At 60.3% G+C, this 25,396-nt stretch overlaps 2 protein-coding genes across 4 annotated transcripts; both read left to right on the forward strand.

Annotated features, from left to right (window-relative positions):
• The first annotated feature begins 867 nt into the window (after nucleotides 1–867).
• PPP1R1B (protein phosphatase 1 regulatory inhibitor subunit 1B) lies at nucleotides 868–5,483 on the forward strand. Its single transcript, XM_082070769.1, has 8 exons — nucleotides 868–1,060; nucleotides 2,172–2,232; nucleotides 2,682–2,704; nucleotides 3,164–3,239; nucleotides 3,411–3,539; nucleotides 4,255–4,323; nucleotides 4,785–4,934; nucleotides 5,016–5,483. The coding sequence occupies exons 1-8, from the start codon at nucleotides 980–982 to the stop codon at nucleotides 5,102–5,104; spliced, it is 678 nt and encodes a 225-aa protein (XP_081926895.1). The 5' UTR covers nucleotides 868–979; the 3' UTR covers nucleotides 5,105–5,483.
• Nucleotides 5,484–5,714: 231 nt separating this feature from the next.
• STARD3 (StAR related lipid transfer domain containing 3) lies at nucleotides 5,715–25,226 on the forward strand. Of its 3 annotated transcripts, none has more exons than XM_082071161.1 (15): nucleotides 5,715–5,833; nucleotides 11,378–11,660; nucleotides 14,324–14,401; nucleotides 14,633–14,710; nucleotides 14,804–14,857; nucleotides 14,961–15,078; nucleotides 16,162–16,260; nucleotides 16,795–16,850; nucleotides 17,142–17,234; nucleotides 18,585–18,647; nucleotides 19,640–19,735; nucleotides 20,272–20,351; nucleotides 20,650–20,754; nucleotides 21,975–22,068; nucleotides 24,343–25,226. In XM_082071161.1, exons 2-15 carry the CDS (start codon nucleotides 11,445–11,447, stop codon nucleotides 24,445–24,447), a joined length of 1,335 nt encoding a protein of 444 aa, XP_081927287.1. In that variant the 5' UTR covers nucleotides 5,715–5,833; nucleotides 11,378–11,444; the 3' UTR covers nucleotides 24,448–25,226. The 3 variants fall into 3 exon arrangements, with proteins under 3 accessions (XP_081927287.1, XP_081927288.1, XP_081927289.1); XM_082071162.1 differs by lacking the exon at nucleotides 5,715–5,833 and adding an exon at nucleotides 8,394–8,443; XM_082071163.1 differs by lacking the exons at nucleotides 5,715–5,833; nucleotides 11,378–11,660 and adding an exon at nucleotides 13,362–13,556.
• Nucleotides 25,227–25,396: the final 170 nt, after the last annotated feature.

A 25,396-nucleotide genomic window follows, 5' to 3' on the forward strand; every position in this document is an offset into this window, starting at 1 on the left:
CGGGGCCGGGCGGGAGGCTGGGCCGTGGCACGGTGCCACCCGGGTAAATATTTTGCTGGAGCGGTGCTGCTGGCCCGCGGCCACCCGCAGCCGTTGGAGCACCGGGAGATCCGGGGGCCGGAGCCAGGTCCCAGCTCCCCCTTCCTCCTTCCTCCTCAGCAGCAGCTTCCTCAGCGTCAATGTCACCGACGTGGCCCTGTCCCCTGGCCAGGACACCCCATGAAGGGACAGGTGCCACCGCTCCGGCTATCGGTGACCCCGCTGTCCCCCTGCACGGGGCCCCCTGGCTGTCCCCAGCGCTGTGGCTGGTGGTGGTGCAGGACCCCCAGCACACAGGCAATGGGACATTTGAGGCGTCCCGTGTCCCCATGGGTGTCCCCTGGTCACATTGCCCCATGGATTGCACCCCGAAGGAGCAGCGTACCTGTCCCATGGGGTGGCAGCGAGGTGTCCGTGGGGCATGGAGCAGCCGGGGGGGGTTCCCTGATGCCCCTCCAAAGGCAAGAGTGGCCCATCCCTTGTCCCCTGTCTCTGTCCCCTGCCCGCCTGTGGCTCTGTGGGGAAACTGAGGCACAAGGATGGGGACTCACGTGGTGACACCCACCCCTGTCCCGTCCCACCTGGCCATAGTGACAAGGTGCCACCCCCCCGGCAGGGAAGGGGTTAAGGGCCCCCCCCACAAGTTGGCTGAACCCCCTCAGGGGCTCCCCAAGGGCTCATTACCGAGGCCTCAGCCCCCCTGCCCGGGGGAGATGAATAATTCAGCGCCTGGTAGGAGACGTGTCCTCCCTCCCTTCTCCTTCCTCCTCCTCCTCCTCCTCCTCACCGGCTCTGCCTTCCCCACCTCCCGCCGCTCTCAGTCCTCGCCGTACCCAGCCCCGGGTGCCACCGAACTCTCTGCTCGGCACCGGTGGCAGAGAACCCCCCGTTCCCCCCTGTCCCCGACCCCGGCCAGCGGTGGTGACACAAGGTCAAGGCCATGGACCCCAAGGACCGCAAGAAGATCCAGTTCTCGGTGCCGGCGCCCCCCAGCCAGCTGGACCCCCGTGCCGTCGAGATGGTGAGGGGGGACATTGGGGTCACATCGGGGGGGTCCCTCGTCCCCCCGAGGTCACCGGCAGCGCTGGCCAGCGCTGCCGGTGACCTCGGGGGGACGAGGGACCCCCCCGATGTGACCAGGACAGGAGGGGTGGGATGGGACCGGGAGAGCAGGACAAGGGGGATTGGTGGGGACAGCGGGGACATGGGATGGGACAGGAGGGACAGAGGGGACAGGACTGGATGGGGACATAGCTCCAAGGTCCCTATGTGAGCCACTGTCCCGCGCAGAGGGAGAGTTTTGCAGGGGGACAGGGACAGGGATGGGGACGGGGACGGGACAGGAGGGAAGGGAAAGGATGGGACGGAGGGGACAGCAATGGGACAGGAGGGAAGGGAAAGGATGGGACGGAGGGGACAGCAATGGGACAGGAGGGAAGGGAAAGGATGGGACGGAGGGGACAGCAATGGGACAGGAGGGAGGGGAAAGGATGGGACGGAGGGGACAGCAATGGGACAGGAGGGAAGGGAAGGGATGGGACGGAGGGGACAGCAATGGGACAGGAGGGAAGGGAAAGGATGGGACGGAGGGGACAGCAATGGGACAGGAGGGAAGGGAAGGGGTGGGATAGAAGGGACAGGATGGGGACAGGGATGGAGAGGACAGGGATGGGACAGGAGGGAAGGGATGGGACGGAGGGGACAGGACATGCTGGGGGACAGTGCAGCCACCCCCAGCTGGTTGTGCCCAGCCTGAGGGGACATCCCCAACCCCAGGGGACGTCCCCAGCCCCAGGGGACATCCCCAGCACACACCGGACCCAGAGCCCCCATGGAGGGTCTGGGCAGGAACTGGGGCTCTTATGGGACCAGGAGTAACCAGGGACACCGTGGGGACCCTGGGACGGGGCCATGGCCCCTCTGTGGCTTCAGCAGGGACCCCCCACCCCGGGGACCCAGTGCGGGTCACAACTGGGTGTCCCTGTCCCCTTCTCCCCGCTGTGCGCGGCCCCACACGCTCCCTGCCCGCACCCACGGCATGCGTGTGGGGTCTCGGTCCTGGGGCGCAGGGCAGGGGGACAGGGGACCCCCAGGTGTCCCCAGCTGGGTGGTGACACCCTGCCGTGCCCCAGATCCGCCGGCGGAGGCCCACGCCAGCCATGCTCTTCCAGCTCTCCGAACACTCATCCCCAGGTGAGCGGGACTGGGACCCCAAGGATGGGGACAAGGGGCAGGGATGGACGTGGTGGCAGGGGACATCTGGTCCAGTGGCGGGAGGTGGTGGATGGGATGGGACATGGTGTCACTGATAGGATTGGGTGGCAGGGATGGGACACCATGGTAGAGATGGGATGTGGTGGCAGGGAGGGGACACTGTGGCAGGGAGGGGACACGGTGCCACATATAAGGGATGGGGTGGCAGGGATGGGACATGGTGACAGGGAGGGGACAGGGTGCCACATAAGGGATGGGGTGGCAGGGACGGGACACAGCGGGGGGACAGGAGGCGGTGGCAGGTCCCTGGGGGTCAGGGCAAGTCCCTGGCACGCGGCTCTGGGGGTGGGCAGGGACCTGCTGGTCCCCGTTGGGTGCTGGTGTCCCCTGTACCCCTCACCCATCTCTCCCCGGCGCTGCCGACCCAGAGGACGAGAACCTGCCCTACCAGGTGAGTGGGCGCCGGGACCCCCGGGTGTCCCCACTCCCCACCTGGGTGTCCCCACTCCCCCAGGGTGTCCCCATTCCCCCCAGGTGTCCCTGCTCCCCCATCCAGCGGTTCCCCGGGTTCTGGGGGGGTTACGGGGGCCCAGCCCTGTGCCCTTCGCCCCGTCCCATCCTGTCCCTGTTGCTTATCAGTTGCCGGCACGGGCACACAGCGCCGGCGGAGCCATGGGCTTGGCCGCGGTGCAAACCGCCTCGTGACCGTCACGGGGACACCAGGGTCCCCAAAACCAGGGTCCTCATCCTCGGGGAGGGCTCAGCTTTGACCCCCACCTCATCCTGGGGTTGCCACCATGAGACCCCATCACAGCTCCCCATGGGGTACCAGGCTCTCTGGGGGCCGTGGTGACCCCAGTGCGGTGGGGGGACACCGGGACACTGTCCCCAAGGCCGGTCCCTCCCGCAGCGTGCCTCCGGCGAGGGCTGCCTGCTCAAACCAAAGAGGACCAACCCGTGTGCCTACACGCCACCCTCGCTCAAAGGTACCGGCCGAGTGGGGAAACTGAGGCACAGGGGCTGTGCGGGGCGGGCGGGGGGCACCTGGGTACACTGTCCCCCCTGTCCCTCCCAGTGCCATGTGGCTCTGTGAGGAAACCCCAGTGCTCCCAGTGCTCCCAGTGCCCGGAGCAGGGTTGACGCTGGTGCCCCCCCAGCGGTGCAGCGCATCGTGCAGTCCCACCTGGAGAGCGGCCTGGCCGGGGGTGACAGCTCCGACGGGGAGGCCGATGACGGGGACCACGAGCTGTCCCGTGCCTGTGACCCCGACAGCGTCCTCGAGTCTGGTGAGGGGGACGGGGGACGGGGCTGCTGGAGCCTGGGGGGGCACGGGGACATGGGGACAGGGCTGGTGGAGCCCAGAGGACATGGGGACAGGCTGCGACAGGCTGCACATGGGGACGGGGGGCTAGGGATGCTGGGGTGCAGAGAGGTGGGGAGGGGACTGCTGGAGCCCAGGGGACATGGGGGCAGGAGTGCTGGAGCCTGAGGGACATGGGGACAGGGCTACCACAACCCAGGGGACATGGGGATGGGGGGACAGGGATGTCGGAGTGCAGGGGGTGCAGGAATGCAGGGAGGGGACTGCTGGAGCCCAGGGGACATGGGGACAGCATTGCTGGAGACCGGGGGACATTGGGAGAAGGAGACGGGGCTGCTGCAGCCTCGGGGATGTGGGACAGGATTGCCAGAGCCTGGGGGACATGGGGACGGGGCTGCTGGAGCCCAGGGGTGCAAAGGCAGATGCCACCACCCCCTGTAGCCCTTGGGGACAGGGTGGGTGGATGGGGGGACACAGCCCGGCTGCTGCCAGTGCTGCCTGGCCCCGCTCAGCCCATGGGGGCCACCGTGTCCCCCCGCCGGGCAGCGTCTCCGTCCCCCGCCGGGGCTGCGGTGACGCCAGCCGGACCCCCGGCCGCGGGGCTGACGTGCCGGCTGCCGGTGCCGCGGTGCCGCGCGTGTCGTCCCCTGTCCCCCGCTCATCACCCGCCACCCGAGCAGCCCCGGGGAGCCAGGTCAGAGCCGAGCGGAGCTACTTCCCCGCTGGCCCCAAGGCGCACAAACGGAAAGGTAACGGCATGGGGACAGCGGGGGGACAGGGCTGCCCACCTGTTGGGGTGCTGGGGCTCAGGGACCTTTCCCCCCCACCTTGGCTGGGTTGGGGTGCAGGCAGTGGGGTCCCTGGGGCTGTCACGCTGTATCTGGGGGTCCCCTGGGAGCTGGGGATCGGTCCAGAGTTGGGGGTCCCTTGGAGCTGTTGCCCCAGAGCTGGGGGTTCCCCTGGGAGCTGGGGGACTCCAAGGGCTGTCACCCCAGAACTGGGGGTCCTCTCGGAGCTGGGGGCCACCGGGGGCCATTAACCCAGAGCTGGGAGTCCCCCAGGAGCTGGGGGTCACCCCAGAGTTCAGGGTCCCCAGGGGCCATCATCCTGGAGCTGGGGTCCCCCTGGGAGCTGGAAGTCCCCAAGGGCTGTCACCCCAGAGCTGGGGGACCCCGGGGGCCACCAGGGCCACTGGTCTGGTTGCCCGCAGGCGGGCAGAAGGTCTCCTTCGCGGGCGGCATGGAGGAGCGCGGGGACGCCCTGAAGTCGCTGACAGTGTCCGAGATCCCCGAGGACCCCGAGGGACCGGAGGGTGACGAGGAGGAGCCGGGACGGGAGCAGGAGGACGACGGCACCGGGGGTACGTGGGGTGTCACCCTGCACCCCCCACCCCCGCCGGGTCCTGTGCCTGACCCCGCCGTGTCCGTCTGTCCGTCCCCAGAGCGGCGACACGTCGGCTTCGCGGAGGTGCCCTCGCGCCCCATCGGCACCGAGCGCCACTCGCCCACCTTCCCGCTGGGCACCAGTTAGCCAACAGTGGCCACCACCGGCCACCAGCGGCCACCACCGGCGGCCCCCGCCCGCAGCAGCTTCGCCTGTGCCCCCCCCGCCGCTGCCTGCCCTGCCTGCGCTTCGTGTGCCACGACAGTGACCATGACCGTGACCTTGACCATGACCGTGACCTTGACCATGACCGTGGCCATGCAGACCAGACCCCAGCCTGGCCATGGCCCCCCCGGCTTTGGTGCCGGGGGTCCCGTCCCCGGGGACCCCCCGGAAGGGGCCGCCGCCCCGGTTGCCGGGGCAGGAGCCGGGGATGGGACCCCCCGGGGGTTGGGGTTCTGGGGTCCCCCAAAGCTCCTGCCCCCCGCCCATCGAGCAGACCCCCCTCCCCGCAATAAACGGCTGTACAGAGAGACTGGAGCCTGCTTGGGGGGCTGAGCCCCGCGTTTAGGGGGCAGTGGATGGGGGGGGGGGCACATGAGCGGGGAGCTGTGGGGCAGCGCTATGGGGCCAGCCCCCCCCGCCGCGGGGATTGGTGTCTCCCTCCCCACACTGCCCCCCCCCCCCCCGCGGTGGGGAATGGTCTCGCCCTCCCACCGCCCCGCCTTGGGCCCGCCCACCGCCGAAGCTGGTTTGCGCAGGCGCAGCCTCAGGTTCATTTCCGGGTCGGAGGCGGTGGCGGGGCCGGAATTCGGGGTTCGCTTCCGGCGGGGACCGGCACCGGGACCGGCACCGGCACCGGCACCGGGCGCGCAGGTACCGCGGGCGGGCACAGGCCGGGCCGGGCGGGCGGTTCCGGGCGCTGGTTCCGGTTCAGGCCTGACTGCCGGGCCGAGTTCCCGGGTCCCGGCGCTCCGTCCTGCCGGGGCCTGTCGCCGGTTCGCCGGCTGGAAACCTCGGCCCTGCGGGTTCGGGGGAGCCCCGGGGCGGGGAATCCCGGGGCAGGGCCGGGGGGGTCGAGAGGCGGTTTGGGGGGTTGTTGGGGGTCTGAGGGGCCTGTTGAGCGGCAGAAGGCGTGATGGGGGGCTGTTCGGGGGTGGAGGAGCTTGTTGGGGAGCAAAGGGGCTTGTGGGGGGGTCGAGAAGCTTTTTGAGGGGTTGTCAGGGGGTAAAGGGGCTTGTTGAGGGGCTTTTGGGGGGTTGAGAAGCTTTTTGAGGGGCTGAAGGGCTTGTTGAGGGGTTTGTTGGGGGGCAAAGGGGCTTGTTGAGGGGCTTTTGGGGGGTTGAGAAGCTTGTTGAGGGGCTGAGGGGTTTGTTGGGGGGCAAAGGGGCCTGTTGAGGGGCTTTTGTGGGGGTTGAAAGGCTTGTTGAGGGACAGAAGGGCTTGATGGGGGGCTGTTCGGGGGGTGGAGGAGCTTGTTGGGGAGCAAAGGGGCTTGTGGGGGGGTCGAGAAGCTTTTTGAGGGGTTTGTCGGGGGGTAAAGGGGCTTGTCGAGGGGGTTTTTGGGCGTTGAGAGGCTTCTTGAGGAGCAGAATGGCTTGATGAGGGGCTTTTGGGGGGTTGAGAAGCTTTTTGAAGGGCTTGTTGAGGGGTTTGTTGGGGGGCAAAGGGGCTTGTTGAGGCGCTTTTGGGGGGTTGAGATGCTTTTTGAGGGACTGAAGGGCTTGTTGGGGGGCAAAGGGGCTTGTTGAGGGGCTTTTGTGGGGGTTGAGAGGCTTGTTGAGGGACAGAAGGGCTTGATGAGGGGCTGTTCAAGGAGCAGAGGGGCTTGTGGAGGGGTTGAGAGGCTTGTCCAGGGGCTTTTGGTGGGGTTGGGAAGCTTGTTGGGGGGTTGAAAGGCTTGTTGAGAGGCTCCCTGGGGGTCAGAGGGGTAGTTTGGGTTCCCGGTGCTGCTCTCGCGTGAGTCCCTTGGCAAACGCCACCCTGAACGGCTCCGTCCGCAACATCTCGCGGTGATCCCGGTGCTCACCAAACTGCTTTTCACAGCCTTGGGGGGCTGCTGGGCATGCGGGGGGTCACGCCGGGGTTTGGATGTGCTGTGATCACAGACACTTCCCCGCTGCATCCACACCGGGGGGCTCCACAAAGCCCCCGAGCTTTGTCCCCCTCCCTTTGGGGCTGTGGGGACGGTGGGTGCTCCGTGGGGTGTCACTGCCCTTGGAGACCCCCCCTTGCCCTGCTGAAAGCAACACGAAACCTCTCGCCGCTCCACAACGTGTCACAAAACCCAGTGACAGCTGGGGCGAGACGTGGCTGGGACTTTGGTCACGGCACAAGGACACCAGACGCTGCTGGGGGTCCCAAAGTAGCTCCCGGCGGGGGGGGAAGGAACTACATGGACCCCCCCAAGGTCCCGGCTGTGAATGTGACAGGGCCTGTCTGGTGGTTTGCTGAAAATATTGAGTCACTTCATGTGTTTTTTCGGAGTGAGGTTTAGTGTCTAATTTACTTTAACGTTGGTGATCTTTGTCTTAAAGGTGCTTTTTCCCGCTAGGAAGCTCAAACACTGTTCGTGTTTGTTCTCGGCAGAGGAGAACCTGGTGAAATTCAAGCAGGGTCCTGTCCTGGGGAGGAGCAGCCCCATGTCCCAGGACAGCTCGGGGTTGAGCTGCTGGAAAGCAGCTCTGCGGAGAGGACCCAGGGGACACAGGGTGACCATGAGCCACCAATGTGTCCCTGGGGCTGGTGGCGTCATGAGGTGAATCCTCCCCCTCTGCTCTGCCCCAGCTGCAGTTCTGGGTCCAGTTCTGGGCTCCCCGGTTCAAGGACAAGGAATTACTGGAAAGAGTCCAGGCAGGGACACAAAGATGCTGAGGGGTCTGGAGCATCTTTGTGATGAGGAGACTGAGAGAGCTGGGGCTGTTGAGCTGGAGAAGAGAAGCTGAGAGGGATCTGCTCAATATGTCAGGGTGGGTGTCAGAGGATGGACCAGACTCTGTTCAGTGGTGCCCAACGCCAGGGTGAGGGGCAACGGGCACAGACTGAAACACAGGAGGCTCCATCTGAACACGAGGAGAAACTTCTTCCCTTTGCGGTGCCAGAGCCTGGCCCAGGCTGCCCAGAGCGGGTGTGGAGTCTCCTTCTCTGAGACATTCAAACCCCTGGGATCCTGTGTGATCTGCTCTGTGACCCTGCGTGAGCAGGGCTGGGGATCTACAGGGGTCCCTGCAACCACAACCACCCCATGATTCTGTGAAACACCCGCAGTTGGTGGCTCTAAAAGGCCTGTCCCTCTCCCCCTCCAGGCGTTTTCTCTCTTGGTGCAGCGTTCGGTGCAAACGCTGTAACTCTCAGCGGAGGTGACACAAGAATTGAGCTGTTGAAGTCGTCATGTGAGCCGAGAAGACACATTAATAGGAAGTCGGGGGCGCGGGAGGGAAGGAGAAGCGGTGTCACGAGATGGAAAAGCTTCTCGCTGTAAGACAGGTCATTAACATGCAAACGTGCGCTAATGAGGAGCGTGTGATTTGAGTCTGAACGCTGAGAGTGGAAGGGGGTGACACCGGGGAGCGGTGGCACGTCCCTGGCCATTCCCAGGGATGGGCCGTGTCTCAGCACAAGCCCTGGCTCCAGTTTGGCCCCCAGTTTCCCACTGGGCTGGACTGGGACGCCGTGTTTTGCCGTCAGACCCAGCGCCCACTTGGTGTTGTCTCTGGATGTCACTGGCTGCTTCTCTGTGTTTTCTTCCCGCGATGGTGGCATCACCTCTTGTCCCCACAGCCCCTCTCACCTCCTGCTTTGTCCCCAAAACAGGAGGTGTCACCAGCCAAAAAAACCCCAAATCTTTCCTCAAAGCCTTGAGAGCCTCTTCTTTTAAGCAGAAAAGCTCTGAGGGGTCCCCAGTGGCCCTTTCGGACTGTACTACTGTCACCCAGGGTGTCCCTCGCGCTTCCCAGGCTGTCGTGTGGGAGCTGCGCTGCTCCAGAGCCCCCAAAAGTGGCTTCAGGTCCCCCAAAAGCAGCTCCAGAGCCCCCGAAGCGGCTCGGGGTTCAGCAGCGAGATCGGTGCGGGCTGCGGAGGATGTCTGAATGCATAATACAACACCAGGGCGCTCAATAATTTATCTGTCACCCAGAAAGAAAAAAAAACACCACATTTCTACACGCTGCCATCCAGCCCCTGCTCTTTCTGCTCAGAGCTCGCTCCAGTCGGGCAGAGGCGTCAAATATTCCTCCCAAACCCTCCTCTGGCCCATGGTGCTCTGAAGGCAAAGCCCTTTTCTCTTATTTTTACCCCAAAAGCTGCTTATTGCTGGTTGGTTTGGGCCGGGCGTGTTTCTGAAATGGTGTTAGACCTGACCGGGAAGGCTGGGTTTTAGTGACAAGTGGGTTTAAGGGTTCATGTCCCCAGGCTGTGCCGTGTCCCCTGTGCCGCAGAGCAGCCCCAGTCGTGGAATCGGGGCTGTCGAGTCTCTCCGGGTGATCTTAAAGCGCTGTGAAAGTTGCGGGGAGCTCCTAAGTGCAAAGCGGTGTTTGCGGGCGGGAGGGAGGGGGAGATCTCCGGCGGCCCCCGCGCCGCCCGATGTTTTATTCAGCGCTCACAGATGTCTCCAACTTTTCGCAGCAGCCCAGGGCCGCGCTGGCTGCGGCTGATCCGAAGTGACAAGTGTTCCAGCTCCTTCCGAAGCGCCTCCGAGAGAGACTGACGGGGATGTGACAGGACTCCGGCTTTGTTCCCTTCCCCGGGGGGTTGGGATGTAGAAATTGCTGGCGCAGGGACCCAGAAATGCCCCAAAAATCAGGTTGTGCGGTCACTCTGGTGTCCGGTGGGACTCGGCAGCTTTGCCTGCCCCTTCCCGCAGGTCTGGGTACAATCTCAGGGCTCTTTTTGTAGAATCAGAGTATCATTTTGGTTGGAAAAGCCCCTCAGGATCAGACATTCTGCGGCTGCAGCCTCCTGGTTGTTACAGGTCTGATCTGCTGCAGACACACAAACCTCACTTGTGTCCTGGATGATGCAGAACTGCTGGGACAGTGGTTAAGGCAGCAAATAATCTGTGTTTTTGAAGGCAAACCATGCTCAGGCAGGGATCTATTGCGGAGAAGGCGTTGGTCGCTGTGTCTTTGCCGTGGGTGACGCGGAGCTGGGGACGGACAGATCCCCAGCCTGACCTGTTTTGGTGTCGTCGCTCCTTGTTTGTCCCCAGCGTGTGCTCAGTCGCACGCTCCGTTAGCGTCGCGGCTTCCTTGTGCCGGGCTGGCGGAAAGGAAACATTTCCATACAATGGTTGGCACGGGCTGCATGAAAACAGCCTCCGGACCTCGACACCTCGCTGGCACGGGGTTGTGTGCCCGCGGCTCCGTCCCCCGCCCGATTCCTGCTGCTCCGCTTGGCCCGAGTCAGGTGTAAAACCCACCGTCCCGCTCCCGATTCCTCAGCCGTGTGGGGCGGGATCCAACAGGATCACTGGCTCCTGAGGTTTTAAGATTTACCTTTTGCAAACCCCCTGGGAGCTTTGCATCCCTCCCCGTGGAGGAGGATGGTGCAGCCTGGGGTGGCTCCGGGATCCCGGGAACTGTTCCCTTTTGGATCACGAGCCTCAATGGAAACCCCCCGAGGCCCCTTTTCCTGCTGCCGCGATGTCTCGGCGGGATTTGCCATCTGCCGCTCTGGCCGCAGCCGCTGGTTTGGCTCGTGGTGCCATGAGCCCGTTCTGGGCGGCTGCCCCCGGGTCCTGGTGACACTTGCTGGTGGCTCCAGGGACCCTCTGAGCCTTTGGCAGCCGATTCCTCCATCCCTGCGGTGAGCCGGGTGGATGGGGGGTCCCTGCCTGCGCAGTGCCGGGTGAGATGGGGCAGCCTGGGGTGTCTTTGCGGCAGAGACAGAGCCCAAAAAGCTGGTCTTGGCTTTTTCCCGCAGGAACTGTGTAAAGCAGACAGGATCTGATTTGATAATAGAACTAGGGAATCATTTTGGTTGGAAAAGCCCCTCAAGATCATTGAGTCCAAGCATAACCCAGCCCTGGCACTGCCCCATGTCCTGAGAACCTCATGTCTGTCTGTCCAACCCTCCAGGGATGGTGACTCCAGCACTGCCCTGGGCAGCCTGTTCCAATGCCCCACAGCCCTTCGGGGAAGAAATTGTTCCCCACATCCAACCTCAACCTCCCCTGGTGCCACTTGAGGCCGTTTCCTCTGCTCCTGGCGCTTGTTCCTGGGGAGCAGAGCCCGACCCTCCTGGCTCCAAGCTCCTTTCAGGCAGTTCAGAGATCAGAAGGTCTCCCCTCAGCTCCTGTTCTCCCCCAAGTCCCTCAGCCGCTCCCATCACACTTGTGCTCTAAAACCAGAAATATCGGCCCTTAGAGCGGGGAGGCAAAGGGGTATCTGGAAGCCTGAGTGTCCCCTTGGTGTCTCTCCGCAGGTGACGACGCTCTGACGTGGCCGATGTTGCCCCGGTTGCTGTAGGACCCAAGTCTCTTGGGCCGAGGATGCACAAACCCACAGATCTGCAGCAGGACCTGGATCGAAGCCTCCCGGCCATCGCCTCCATCAGCACCTCCCTGTCCCACAGCCAGGGCTTCTCCCCGTACTGCTACTTCTCTCCCGAGAAGAGAAAAGCCATCTCGGACGTGAGGAGGACCTTCTGCCTCTTCGTCACCTTCGACCTGCTCTTCATCTCTTTGTTGTGGATCATCGAATTGAATGTAAGTTGTGGGGAAGCAAATCCATGGAGTCTTTGCCCTTTTAAGTTGTGCTTTATTTTTTTGCATTCAGTTCCCTCCCCGTTAATTGCTCTGTCGCAGAGTCTTGGGCCAAGTCTTTGTTTGTTCTTCCCAGCGATTTGTGCCGGCTGAGAAACCCCCGCGCACTTAAGCGTAAACTAAAGTCCAGCGCGTTTCCTGTAACCGGGCTCTGTTGTGGCGGTCCTGGGTCGTTAACACCATCACATCTCGTGCTCTCTGCTGCAGTGTAATGAGATCTGCGGCCGTGGAATTGCCAGGTCGAGCACTTGGCTGCGTTTCCCTCCTGCTCCCCTCACTTCGAGCAAATCCAGGAGCGTCCATGAGCGAGGTGGGGCGTGCAGACCCTCCTCTGGCCTGTCTGGCTGTTGGGCAGCAACAAAAGGCGCTTTGAGCTTTGATCTCAGCAACTAATCTCAGCTCGCGAAGGCCGGAGGTGCTGCTTGGGGCACTGCGAGGGTTTCGGTCCCCTCCACAGGCCCCTGCGTTTGCTCCTGTGTCGACTGCGGCCACGACCAGGGAAATCCAGTTTATTTACCTCAGACCCAGCAGGTCAGATTTACTCCCTGAGCTGTATTTTGGTTGATATTTCCTGAACTGCACCCGGCTGTTCTCAGCCGTGCGGGCGGTGGATTCCAGGAACCGCACGTCCTCGCACGGAACGACCTCCGCGGAGAAGCGAGATGAACAGATAGAGCCCAGCGCCGGTGTCTGGCCTTTATTTATCAGCACTGGATCCTGCGCTCACTTAGCAGCTCTTATCTCTGCTCCGGTTATCTCCTGGGTGTCTGCACTTAACAGATTGCCCCAGCCAGCAGCTCCCTGGCTGTGCCCTTGCGATATTGGGATCCTGAAGAGACCCCAGTGCCCCCAAAATTTGCACGAAGCATCTCTTGGGCAGCATTCCCACCATGCCAATGGTGTCTTGGACCCCAGCCCTTGCTCTTGTCCCTGTTTCCTGGGTTGTTTTGAGAGCTGCTGTCTACAAATCAAAACCAATCCAGCCCTGGGGAATTAATATCTGCCAGCGCGGTCACCAGGGTGATTGTGAGCGTAGGTCGTGCAGGTAGCCATTAATGAGTGACTAACTGCTGATATTTGGGCCCTGAGCCGAGATGCTGCATATTTAAAGCTATTAGGGTAGCTTATTTGCCTGGTTATGAAGAGCAGCGATTTTATATCATGACTAATGCTTTTTTTATCAAACGGTTTCCTTCGCTGCGAGATAAGCCGAGCAAATTGGCCCTTGTTAAATGTCTGTTGCCTGCAAACTGTAATCCTGCGAGTTTGCTGCTCTCGGAGATGGAGAGAGATGCCTCGGATGGTTCTTCTCCCTGGCATTGGCTTGTATTTAAACTGAAAAAAACTCACAGAAATCAGAATACAAAGCTTTTTCTTGCGTCTTCACCTCCTGCAACATCTCACAGTGCAGGGAGGAAGCTTTTGGTGGCAGCTCAGCAAGTTCTGTAGCCACAAATCAGCTAAAGCTATAGCGCAGAACTTTGCTCCCCCCTCTCCCTGAATATTAAGCCCCAGCCCTGACCTAGAGGGACCGTTTCCCAGCGGCTGCCTCTTCTGCCCTTGGCCGTGCCGACCAGAGGCTGCCAGGACACCGGGCTGCCAAGACCTGGCCTGAGATCCACTGACTTGTTCCTCACAGATCATCAAACAGCTGTCAGCCTGTCCCCGCGCCCCGGCCAGCTGGGCCGCGTTCAAACCAATCGCCTAAAGGTGAAGCATTTGTTCCAGTTACCTGAGCCAGCCCCTTCCTCATAAACAACCATTCCAGGCTCCGGAGAACGAGGATTTATGGTGTCAGAAGTACCAGGGCTGGCGGGTCCCGGGTTATCTGGGGGTGAGGTGAGATGGCTCTTCCACGAGCTTTTTCCTGTGTGATATCGCAGAAAGCGGTTTGGCCTCTTACCAGACACAGACTGCGAGGAAATCGGATTGTCCCTTGCCCTCCTCTCCTCCCTCTGCCCCTTTCCCGGTGCGTTTCAACCCGCTGCTTGGCTTCTTCCATCAGGATTCCCGCAGCCGTTGTGGGGAGAGGAGAGGGGACCCCTCAGCGCTTTGCGCAATGAGGGTGATTACACCTTAAATCCCTCCAGGTTGCCGAGCGACCCCTGAGAGCCCTCGCAGGGGAAATGTTTTGATTGTCCAGCTCTGTTCGGCGCATTTCCAAGGAGAAGCGGTTTCCCGTGGCTTTTCGTTTGCTCCGTGTCCCCTCCCATAGAGCTGATGGTTGTCACCTGAAGCCACAGGTGAAGGTGACATCCGACCAAGGGCTTTAGGCTGTGAGAGTTGCGGTTGGTGCTACTGGATGTGCTGAGCCAAAGGAACCGCTTTTTGCTGTTAGAAAACCCCAAGTAGAAGTTTTGAATGTTCTGCTCCAGCTCTGGCTGCCCAACTCGTGCTCCCTGGTGTGAAACCAAGGGTGAAATGGGATGTTTTACCCTCCCGAGGTCCCGCGTTGGCTGGCAAGGCCATGCCGTGTGTTCAGCGGGTATTTGTGTGCCTGATGCACAACCTGACCCCCCCGGTAGCCCCCGCTCAACCACATTCCTCCTCCCATTAGTTTCTTCCCATTGCACTCAAGCGCTTTCTGCTCTGCTGTCTCCTTGCAGACCAAGGACGGCATTCAGAAGAACCTGAGGAATGAAATCATCGAGTACCGCTTTCGAACCTCTTTCTTTGACATATTTGTGAGTATCTCAGAGTGCTGCGGGTGAGGAAACACCTTTGAGCCCAGGGGAGGGTGCTGGGGTCTCCCCGCAGCTTCACCCCTCAGCAAAATCAGGCAGTTCGCAGCCTTGAGCCCGTTGGTTTAGGTGCCAAAGTCCTCGGGTGCCCGTGTCTGTGTGCTCCCAGCACCTGGCAGAGGGACAAGGGCAGGGACGAGCGTCAATGCCTGTTTGTTGCTGTTGTTTTTCAAGGTCTTGGCTTTCTTTCGGTTTTTTGTGCTGCTGCTGGCCTATGCCGTCGTCAGGCTGCGCCACTGGTGGGTCATCGCGGTAAGGAGGTCATTTCTTTGCTTTCCTGTGTTTAGTTTTCTCTCTCCGCCTGGAGTTTGTGGGGATCTGAGGTCTGTAAATTTACTTTTTCAGGTCACTACATTGGTATCCAGTGCCTTCCTGATCGTGAAGGTCATCCTCTCCGAGGTTGGTTTCCTCAGGCTCGCAGGGGAATCGCTTTGCGACTACTTGACGCTGCTCTTGTCCCATTTGTGTAAATTCCCTGTTGTTTCTTCTTTTTTCCACTCAGCTTCTGACCAAAGGGGCTTTCGGTTATTTACTCCCTATCGTCTCCTTTGTCATCGCTTGGCTGGAGACTTGGTTCCTGGATTTTAAAGTCCTCACTCAGGAAGCAGAAGAGGAACGCTGTAAGTATTTTGCTCCTCTCTGGGAGGAGTTGGCAGAATAAAACCTCCGGGCCTGGGGTTTCTGCCGCTTTGGCAGCACCTTGACAGAGATGACATTTATGGAGAAGTGATCTCCAGGCTGGCTGCGGTGTGAAGTGCCTGACTCAATGCTGCGATTGTATATAAGTCCCTTTAGGGGAAGAAAATACCAGATTATAAAAAGCATCTTTTAATTGAGCGGAGAGAAAAAACAAAAAGTGCCAAATTCCCCAATGTCTGGGTCCCGAAGCCAAACATGTTGGAAACAAAACTCACCTCTGCAGCGGAGAAAATGTTTTGAAACAGTGGGACAGGTGCCAGGCGGCCTGTTGGACTCTCTGTCTCGGGATATCTGTCTTCAGATAGGGCTGGAGACCTTTCCAAGAGGGATCGCTGCGCTCCCAGACATGTTAGAGGGGCGCAGCGTGAGTTACGGCCTGTGAAATCGTACAACCTTTGGTCTCTGAGTTCAAGACTAAATGGAGATTGAGCCTGACCTAATGTTTTATTACAAATTACCCCGCGGTGCCGGGCGCCTGTAACTTCCAAGGGTCCTTCTAGGGAGCGGGTGCTCAGCCCGGGCTGGCACAGCCACCCATTCCTAAAGGTGTTTGTTGCTCTCGCAGGCTTAACTGGTGAAATAAGTCTGGGAAATGGCACGTAAATGAAGTATTTGTCAAGCGAGGCTCAATCAGAAATGCTCTGACTGACTGCAAAACACCAGAGGATGTTTGAGTCTTGCAAGGAGGCTTTAAGATAAAAAATGATCAAGTGTTTAATGCCTCTATTGGATTAGGCTCAGGTTCCAAATTGCTTCCAGGGGAAGCTCTTATTTAATTAGATGCTTAATCGCCTTTGGATTTGACAGGCAAAAGAACCCATTGATCTCCATGCAGATAAAACGTCTCAAACAAAAGATGAGGCAACAGGAGCTGAAAAGCTTGTGGGCTGGCTGGGAAAAAACCAGCTGTATCTGGAGGAAAGTGGTTGGGTGGGGGCCCTGGGACGCCGTGGGGTCGAAGGGCTGGATGTTGCGTGTGGCAAAGCCGGTGCTTTGGTTCGCAGGGTACCTGGCGGCCCAGGCTGCGGCCTCTCGCGGGCCCCTGCTCTACCCCGGAGCCCTTTCCGAGGGGCAGTTCTACTCCCCGCCGGAATCCTTCGCAGGTAGGACGGCCTCCCCTTGCTTCCCACGTGTGCTCCCCTCCCGGCGCTTCTCATGGGGCTGCTCAGCTCCCTAATCACCCCCTCCTGAGTTCTGCAACTGCCTGAAAGGAGCTTGGAGCCAGGGGGGTCGGGCTCTGCTCCCCAGGAACAAGCGCCAGGAGCAGAGGAAACAGCCTTGAGTTGCGCCAGGGGAGGTTGAGGTTGGATGTGGGAACAATTTCTTCCCCAAAGGGCTGTGGGGCATTGGAACAGGCTGCCCAGGGCAGTGCTGGAGTCACCATCCCTGGAGGGTTGGACAGACGGACATGAGGTTCTCAGGACATGGGGCAGTGCTGGGGTGGGTTATGCTTGGACTCCATGATCTAGAGGGGTTTTTCCAACCAAAATGATTCTGTGATTCTATGTCCCTGCTCACGGCAGGGGGTTGGACTGGATGAGCTTTGAAGGTCCCTTCCCACCCAAACCATTCCATAGTTCTATTCTACGTACAAGTGGCGTTCATCAGCCGTGTGCTAATTGTCTGCTTCCCCCCAGGCTCGGACAATGAGTCGGATGAGGAAGGCGCGGGGAGGAAGGCGCTGACAGCTCAGGTAAACTGAATGTTGTGCATCTCGGAGCCCTTTGCCTGCTGGAAACCCTGACATTCAGGCGGGAGCCTCGCTGGTGGACGCAGCTGGTGTGTGGATACAAGCCAGGGCGGGAAGCGTGACTTTGAGCTCTAAAATGAGGCCTCTGTGACCCAAATTAAGAGATTTTTGTGGTGCGGTGATGGGAAATCTCCCGTTTCCCTCTGCCAGCCCTGGGAGGGGGGCGGCGAGCCTTGCGCACGTGTCTCAGCCTTTCTGCAACCCCAGCTAATGAAACGCTCCCCTCTCTCCTAGGAGAAGGAATATATCCGACAAGGCAAAGACGCGATGGAGGTTGTGGACCAAATCCTCGCCCAGGAGGAGAACTGGAAGTTCGAGAAAAACAATGCAAGTGTCCTTTCCCCCCTCCCCACCCCACCTGCCGGCAGAAAGCACGGGCGGCTCAGCGAGAACCGCGCGGACAAACGAGGCCTTTGAAACCTCCTTGCGCCATGAAAAATTAACAAGCGTTTCAACGACCTGATTGAATTAGGAATCTATTCCAGTTCAGTTAAATGTAAAATCCCCTCTTATTTAATTAGACGTTTAATTGCCTTCCTGTTTGACAGGAGAGAGCCCGTCGCTCGCCCCTCTGGACGGCGGGGTGGGCAGCTCACCTTTGGCAGGCGTTGGGATGCCGAGCTGTTGGTGCGGGGACAGCGGGGACACCCCAGCCCTGTCCTGTCGCTGCAGCTTCTGCTCTTTTTCCCTCATAAAACGCCTTTGAGGTGCTGGGAGACCAAGCCAAGCTGGGTCTGGCCTTTCTGGCCAGCTTTGGGAGCAGGGACAGACTCCTCCTGCCACCCCCAAAGCTGTTTGTGTCCCCCCCTCCCCCAGGACAGGGACTTTGTGGGTGCTGGAGTGTCAGTTTGGGACATATCTTTCCGCTGTGGCTTTGCCAAAGGGTTTTGCACGTCACAGCTCTTGCTTCGGGGCAGCCCAGAGGATGCACAGAGCAAAGCGATGCCCGCCACGTTCCTCACCGTGCTGGTTTGTTCCTTGAGCTACAGCAGAGTTTTTGGGGGTACCTACAGTTCCTTTCTCTCTCCAGTGGGGTGGTGAGAATGGGGCAGTGTCTCTGCCCCCTAAAACCAACCTCGCTTTCTGCTTGTGGGCTCACAACACGATTGGGGTGAGAGTCCTGCAAACTGCAGCCTCATCTGGTCTTTCAAATTCCCCCGTCAAGTGATCCATTGTCTGATGCCAAACTAGCTGGGCAGATTGTTTTCTTTATCCAAAGGTGGGGGGGGATGGATTTAAATAGACTCATCAGAGTTTAACACAGGGCTAACGATGAAAGGTTATCGTCTGTCCATCCCAAATCCCCTCGGGGAGTCTCTTCTGGGATGGAGGTAACAACAGCAGCGTTGGCAAAGCAACTCCTCTCTCCTACCCCTTGTTACAAAGGGAATTTGACCTTGACGGGAGTTTACAGGCTGGCACGGGGCGGTTTCTTTTTCTGTCTCATCACCGCTGCCTCTCCGGGTATTGTTTTGTTGATGGAAATTTGTGCACGTGCATCTGAAATGTGCTCGGTGCCATTGCTGTGCCGGGGTCACCGCCTGCTGTCCCGGGGGGGGGACGGGGACAGTTGAGGGTCCTTCAGAACAACACGGGTCAGCGTTTTGCAAACTCCACCCCCACCTGGAAACCGTTTATTTTCCTAATGTAAACGCGACTTTCTTATTTCTTCCGCAGGACTTTGGTGACGTTGTTTACACTTTCGAAATACCTTTCCACGGCAAGACCTTTATTTTAAAGGTAAGAAGCTTCCCGGATCGCTGTGCGGCACAGGCAAAAGGCGACTGCGCTGCTCAGAGCCGCGGCTCAGCCTTCCCCCTCCCTCCTGGCGCCGGCAGGACAGGTCAGGCTGCAAAACACACTCTCTGTGCTCGAGACAGATGAACCGCACTTGCACGCTCCGGGGAATCTCTCCAGGAAAACCCCTTGGCCGGCAGACAAACTCCCCAGCAAATAACGCTGGGCCCTGGTCTCTGCTGGTAGAAACGGGAGCAGGTGATCGCAAGACTCGTTTCCAACCCCAGTGTCTAGGACTAATCTGACCAAGGAGGCTAATTGCAACTAATTGCCAGCAAGACCAGGGCTGAGTGTGCGTCTGCTGCTGCCTGGCATGGAGCGGAGCTGCTCGGAAGAGCCTTGCCCTCTCGCCGGAGCGGCTTGGCTGTAAACCACGCTTTAATGAAGCGTCGGTGCTGCGGTGGCTTTTCTTTGTTCCAGTGCATATGTTGCCTCGTTGGCAGGAGCTGCCGATGGAGCGGCTCTGTGTTCGCGAGGAAGAAAAACTGGATGGTCCCACTTTATTGCGTTAACTGTTTGCCTCCAAAGATCCCCCGTCCCATGGGGACCTGGAGAAATAAATGTGCTGGAGCTCAGAAGAGCTTTTCGGCCGCTTCCTGAAGTGATAACGCACGCGGCAGAACTGATAGAGCAGGGTGAGGGTGGGAGAGGAGCCAGCCCCATGGTCTGTCTGTCCGGCTGTGTTACAGACAGACATTTGCCCTCTCACACCAGCACAGCCCTCGGCAGCAGTTCAACCGCCGCCAAAACCTGAGGTTTGCTCTGTCCTGACTCCACGTGTGCCCTGGGAACAGGAGCACGGTGACACAGAGGTGACAGCCCTGTGACAGGCTCTCCTCCTGTATTATCCCAGTTGTTCTTTGTGATCTGCCTGGTGTTCCTTAAAAATAATCCTTGGGGGGGGCTCTGGCTAACAGCTCTGGCTCTGTCCTCAGGCTTTCCTGCAGTGCTCTGCTGAAACAGTTTACCAGGAGGTTATTCTCCAGCCCGAGAAGATGATCCTGTGGAACAGAACGGTGGCAGCTTGCCAGGTGAGCGTGCCGGACAAAGATGGCTTAATCACAGGAGCTCCTTGGAGCGGAGAGCTCACGCTTCCCCCGGCCCAGCACCGGCTGTCGGTGGCGCCCGGGTCCTTGCTGGAGCTGAGCTGGATCCGAGGCGCTGAGGCGTTAAATCTCCGCCGCTCATCCGTACCATGCGAATGCTCCGCGGCCGCCAGCTGCACGCGTGTGCCCGGCCAAAAACCCACGAGGTGGGCAGGGAGACGGGCCGGCAGCTGAGCCAAGCCTGCGTTTGCTTGCTAGATTCAGGGCGTTTTGAGCTGTTTCTGTGGTGTGGGATCCAAAGGCAACGCCTTTGCCCGCTCCCGAAAGGCAGCGGGACCGTTCCCAGGGCAGGTGACAATCCTGTGCACACGCTGCCAAAGCTCTCGTCCCCCTCAGCCTTGGATCAGCTGCTAAAAACCCTCTGGTTGCTTTGAAACCTGGTGCTGTTTTAGGGCCGGGTCTGCACCGCCCGGCTCTGGGCACAATCTGAGGAAATCCTTCTTTCTTTTCCCCCCTCCCAGATCTTGCAGCGGGTTGAAGACAACACAATCGTCTCGTACGACGTGGCAGCTGGGGCCGCGGGCGGTGTCGTGTCCCCGAGGTCAGTTTATTCCACTGTCTGCTTTTACTGAGCTCCCTGAACGCCCTCCCAAGGCACTGGGAGCTCCCGGTGTCAGCGAGTGACGCTTCCAAAGGCCACGAGCCCCCGAATTCTCCTCCAGACGTTGCTGGCAGGAGCCTCAGAGCTCAAAATCTGCCCCGGTCAGTCGGTCGGTCTCCCTGATCACCACGTTGACAAACTTCTGCCGCGACCTTTCCCAGCAATCCAGAGAGCGGGATCTGCTCCTTCCCGGCCCCACGCGTGTTTTAAAGCAGTCGGCGCCCTTTTCTTTCCTTAGGGATTTCGTGAACGTGCGACGGATCGAGAGAAGAAGAGACAGGTACGTTTCCTCAGGGATGTCGACCACGCACAGCCTGAAGCCTCCGCTCTCCAAGTATGTCAGGTAAGAGTCAGCTTCTGGTTTGGTTGTATTTTTTTAGCTGATATCTGACACACTCACTTCACTTAAGCTTTAGGGCAAAGAGCCACTTAAACGCAAACCCTGCTGTCTTTCTGGCAGCGTTTGCAGGAAGCTAATCTGTTTGTGGAACTAAACCTTGGCTTCCCTTGTTCTTCTCCCTTTGTTAACGAAACTCTGAGCGCCGCTCGGGCGTTTCCCAGCTCCCAGCTCAGGGGACTGAAGGTGCTGACCAGTAACAGCACAAACCCCGACCCAATCCGCATCCTGTTTATGTAACAGTTAATTCCCAAACGAGGGCCAGTTGCCATTTCGGAGGGGCGGTTAACAGCTGCCCGTGGCTCGCGTTGCGCCTCTCGGATGCCTTTTGCTTCTCGTAAGCTGACTTTAAAGGCTACGGACACCGAGAGATGGTCCCATGGGTGAAACGAGCTGCGTCAGGATGGAGCAGCTCCCGAAACCTCGGCAGGTCTTTGGCCTCTCCCCTTCCGCAGGGCCAGCTCTGCCCGGCCGGTGATGGATCCCGGTGGGGTTATTTTCACGGAACAAGGACTCCTTGTTGCTGTCTGCTCCGCCGCCCGGGGCCCAGCTGTGCCACTGCGCGCACTCACTTTGTTTTTCCTAATAATCTGGTTAAAGTAATTGACATTTTAACTCGGAGCCATTACAGCTGCCTCAGTCTATTTAAGAGCTGGGGACTTCAGGCCCTGGAAAAAGCTTTTGTCAAAAGGATGCAGCAAAAATAGTGTGATCCTGGAGAGGAAAATGTGTGTTTGGGCTGTGTGTGAGCACAGCTCTCCTCTCAGAGATGGATCAGATGTGTGAAAAAGGATCTGGGGGCTGTAGTGACTGCGCAGAGCTTCCCTGCCCGCTCATTTTTCCTGGGGGAACCTCTCATTTTCCCCCATTTCCCCAGGATTTTCCCTGGGAAAGCTCCCCGTGGATGAAGAGCCGCTGTCGGCCAGGCTGGCGCGGTCCGGAGGCAAAAGCTGCGGCTCAGCCGGCGGCTCTGGCACCGCCGCTGCCAAAGCACCTGTGGGAAAGCTGCCTTTCCAAAGCCAGCACCTCCGAGCATCTGCTCGTCCCCCGGGGGGCTCTGCGGGCAGAGGGGGCGGCCACAGGACCCACACGATTCACCCCAAAGCGCTGCAAAACGGTTTCTCCGCCGGTCCCGGCTCTGACTTTGTGCTTTCGCTTCCCCGCAGGGGTGAGAACGGACCCGGCGGATTCATCGTGCTGAAATGTCCCAGCAACCCCAGGGTCTGCACCTTCATCTGGATCCTCAACACGGATCTGAAGGTAAAAACAAAACAGCTCTTCGCCGTCTCCCGCCCCCAGCAGAGCTCAGCGGGGTCCCCTGCGCGCTCAGGACCCGCTCCCCGCGCCTGCTGCTGCTGCTGGAAGTGGCTCCGTTTCAAAGGGACTCGAATTTTGCTGGTGGAGGTTAAACGCCAGCTGAAAATCCCCCTTTTGATCCCCAAAAGAAAAGCGTGAGGTGGGGAAGCTCTTCGTCCCCTGGCAGAGATCTCGCTTGGGGTTTCACATCTCTGATGGAGAGGAGATTTTTATCCTATTTAGGGACCAACACTAGTGGCGCGTGGCGATTCCCTGACACCCCCCACGTGCGGGGCCGTACCCCCCGTGCGAGACCCCCCAGCTCTGGAGCTATTTGGGGAATCGTGTGTCGAGTCCTCGCTGGCGTCCCGGACAAAAGGCTGAAGGAGCTGGGCTGGGGGGAGCGGAGTTGGCTCCGTGTTCTTCCTCCGCTGAAGGTTGACGTGGAGACGCGCTGCGGCAGCGAGCACAAAGGCTCCATTCAGCACTCTGCTGCGGCCCCCTCCCCTCCCACGTCCCTCCCTCCCCACAAAGCCCAGCGGCTCCTGCCCGCTCAGAAAACGCTCGGGGAAGGATTTTTGGGAGCGTTTGCCCGGGCGGTGAGCGCAGGAGCAAGAGCAGAGCCCCAGAGGTGTGTTTTCCTGCGTGGATCTGGCTCCGATGCCTCTTCCGCCCCTTGGTAATGAGGGATAACGAACCCGTTTTGGTCGTGCAAGATGAAAAGATGCTCCTTGCGCTTCCCGGGCCGGAGAGCCCTCACCCTCTGCTGCTGGAAGAAATGTTGTAGTGGATGAGTTATTAATAACCCGCTTGTCAACTGCTTCCAGCATCTTCCTGCTGGTACACAGACCCCTCTCCGGGCTCCCTCGCGATTTCCTTTGGCCCTGGAGGAGTATTTATAGCACATGGCTCATCCCTTCCTGCGACCCAGGGTGAGAATTACACACACGTGTGTGTGTTTGTGGCCGTGACGCAGCTTCACCCCCCAGCTCCTTTCGGGAAAGCGTCTGAAATGGCCCCTGGACTGACGATCCCACGCTGTCCTGCACACAAAACCTGCTCCGGGGACAAATCTCTGCCCGCTGCCCTGCTGAAACACCCCCATCCAAGGTGGGGGGTCCCTCCTGTGCCTCCCTGACCCCCCAAGGGCAGTTTTCTGGCCATCCCTGACTGCTCAGACCCCTCCTCTGCCCCAGGACCCTCCGCACGCCCCCGCTGCTGCTCCCAGCCCTTCCTCAGCTCCCTTCCCCCGCAGAAACGAGGATTATCTCCTTTTTGATGCATCTCACATAATAGATCACAGGCTGAGGCGGTTGGAGCTGAGTCGTGCAAGGGTTTGCTTTTTCTTTTTTTTTTTAAAGAAATCAAGTTTTAGTTCCTCCCCCGGAGCAAACTCCTGCAAAGCAGCAGCTCCCCCTGCGCCGCTCGCGCGTCCCCAACCCGGTCGGGATCAGCCCCCCAGCCCCAAACCCAGCGATTCCTCCATCCTGCCCCCGCTGGGAAGGTGCTGAGGGGTCTGGAGCATCTTTCTGCTGAGGAACGGCTGAGTGCAGGGTCCTGTCCTGGGGAGGAGCAGCCCCGTGTCCCAGGACAGCTTGGGGTTGAGCTGCTGGAAAGCAGCTCTGTGGAGGGGGACCCAGGGGACCCAGGGTGACCATGAGCCACCAATGTGTCCCTGGGGCTGGTGGCGTCATGAGGTGAATCCTCCCCCTCTGCTCTGCCCCAGCTGCAGTTCTGGGTCCAGTTCTGGGCTCCCCAGTTTAAGAAGGACAAGGAATTACTGGAGAGAGAGTTCAGGGAGGGACACAAAGATGCTGAGGGGTCTGGAGCATCTTTGTGATGAGGAGACACTGAGAGAGCTGGGGCTGTTGAGCTGGAGAAGAGAAGCTGAGAGGGATGTGATCAATGGGATCAATATCTCAGGGTGGGTGTCAGAGGATGGACCAGACTCTGTTCAGTGGTGCCCAGCGCCAGGGTGAGGGGCAGCGGGCACAGACTGAAACACAGGAGGCTCCATCTGAACACGAAGAGAAACTTCTTCCCTTTGCGGTGCCAGAGCCTGGCCCAGGCTGCCCAGAGCGGGTGTGGAGTCTCCTTCTCTGGGACATTCAAACCCCTGGGATCCTGTGTGATCTGCTCTGTGACCCTGCGTGAGCAGGGCTGGGGATCTGCAGGGATCCCTTAACACCAACCCCCCTGTCACTGTCACTCTGACCCACTGTCCCTTTTTCCCCACAGGGCCGCCTGCCCCGGTACCTGATCCACCAGAGCTTGGCCGCCACCATGTTCGAGTTCGCCTTCCACCTGCGCCAGCGCGTCGCCGAACTCTCCGGCAAGGCCTGAGCAGCGGGACCTGCCCCCAGGACATTCCTCTGCGGTTGGGGACAGGCAGGAGGGGACCCGTGGCCCCCAGGGCCCCGCTGTGCCCCCCGGGAGCGGACGCCCTGCACTAACAGCTGAGCTGAGGCCGGGGGGGCTCGGCTCCTTCCCCCACCGCCGTTCCCCCCTAACCGGGTCCTGCACCCATGGACTGTTGCGTGCCAAACTTCTGCCCCCCTCCTTGGGGTCTGACCCACCCCGTCCCTCACACAGGACTGGGGGCTCATCTGTGACCCCCCCAACTGCTGTATTTGTGCCCCACAAGAGGGGCTTGAGGAAGAGGCCACAGTGGGGTGAGGACACAGCTCCGTCCCCTCCCTCTGTCCGCACGAAGCCCCCCCCAGGGCTGTGACCTCCCCTGCGGGAGAGAATGGGGGGCTCTGACACAGGGACCCCCCCCCAGGCTATTCCCTGGTGCTTTGGGCTGCCCCCCCCAGGGCTGGGCTGAGCTCATCCCCCCCCACCTGCAGCTGCGGGGGGGGGGCAGAGCACGATTTGCCTTAAAGCAGAGACTTTTATCCCTTTTGGGGGGGGTGTGGGGGGGATGCGGGGGCGACTGCAGCTTCTTTCTACCTGCGAGCGCCGGTGCCGTGTTCTGCGCTATAAATGGGAACAGCGCGGGGGCACACGCGGCAGCGCTGCGGGCGGGGGGAGCGCCCACGCTGGCCCCCCCCGGCTCTCTGCCCCCCATTTCGGGGGGTCCGCCCACGGGGGGGTGTCGGAATAAAAAGCTGTGCACTGTTTGCAGCCCCTCGGCTTCCACGTGCCCTTTGTAACCAGGTGTGGGGGGCTGGCATAACCTGAGCCCCCCAGGCTCCTTTGGCCACAGGTGTCACTGTCCCCCATCCCGCGGTGGCACCGGCACCTCCTTGGGTGTCCCTGTGGATTCCCCAAATGTCCCCCAGCCCTTGAG

This window comes from Streptopelia decaocto (assembly GCF_964273445.1).
Source record: "Streptopelia decaocto genome assembly, chromosome: 22".
Taxonomy (NCBI): domain Eukaryota; kingdom Metazoa; phylum Chordata; class Aves; order Columbiformes; family Columbidae; genus Streptopelia; species Streptopelia decaocto.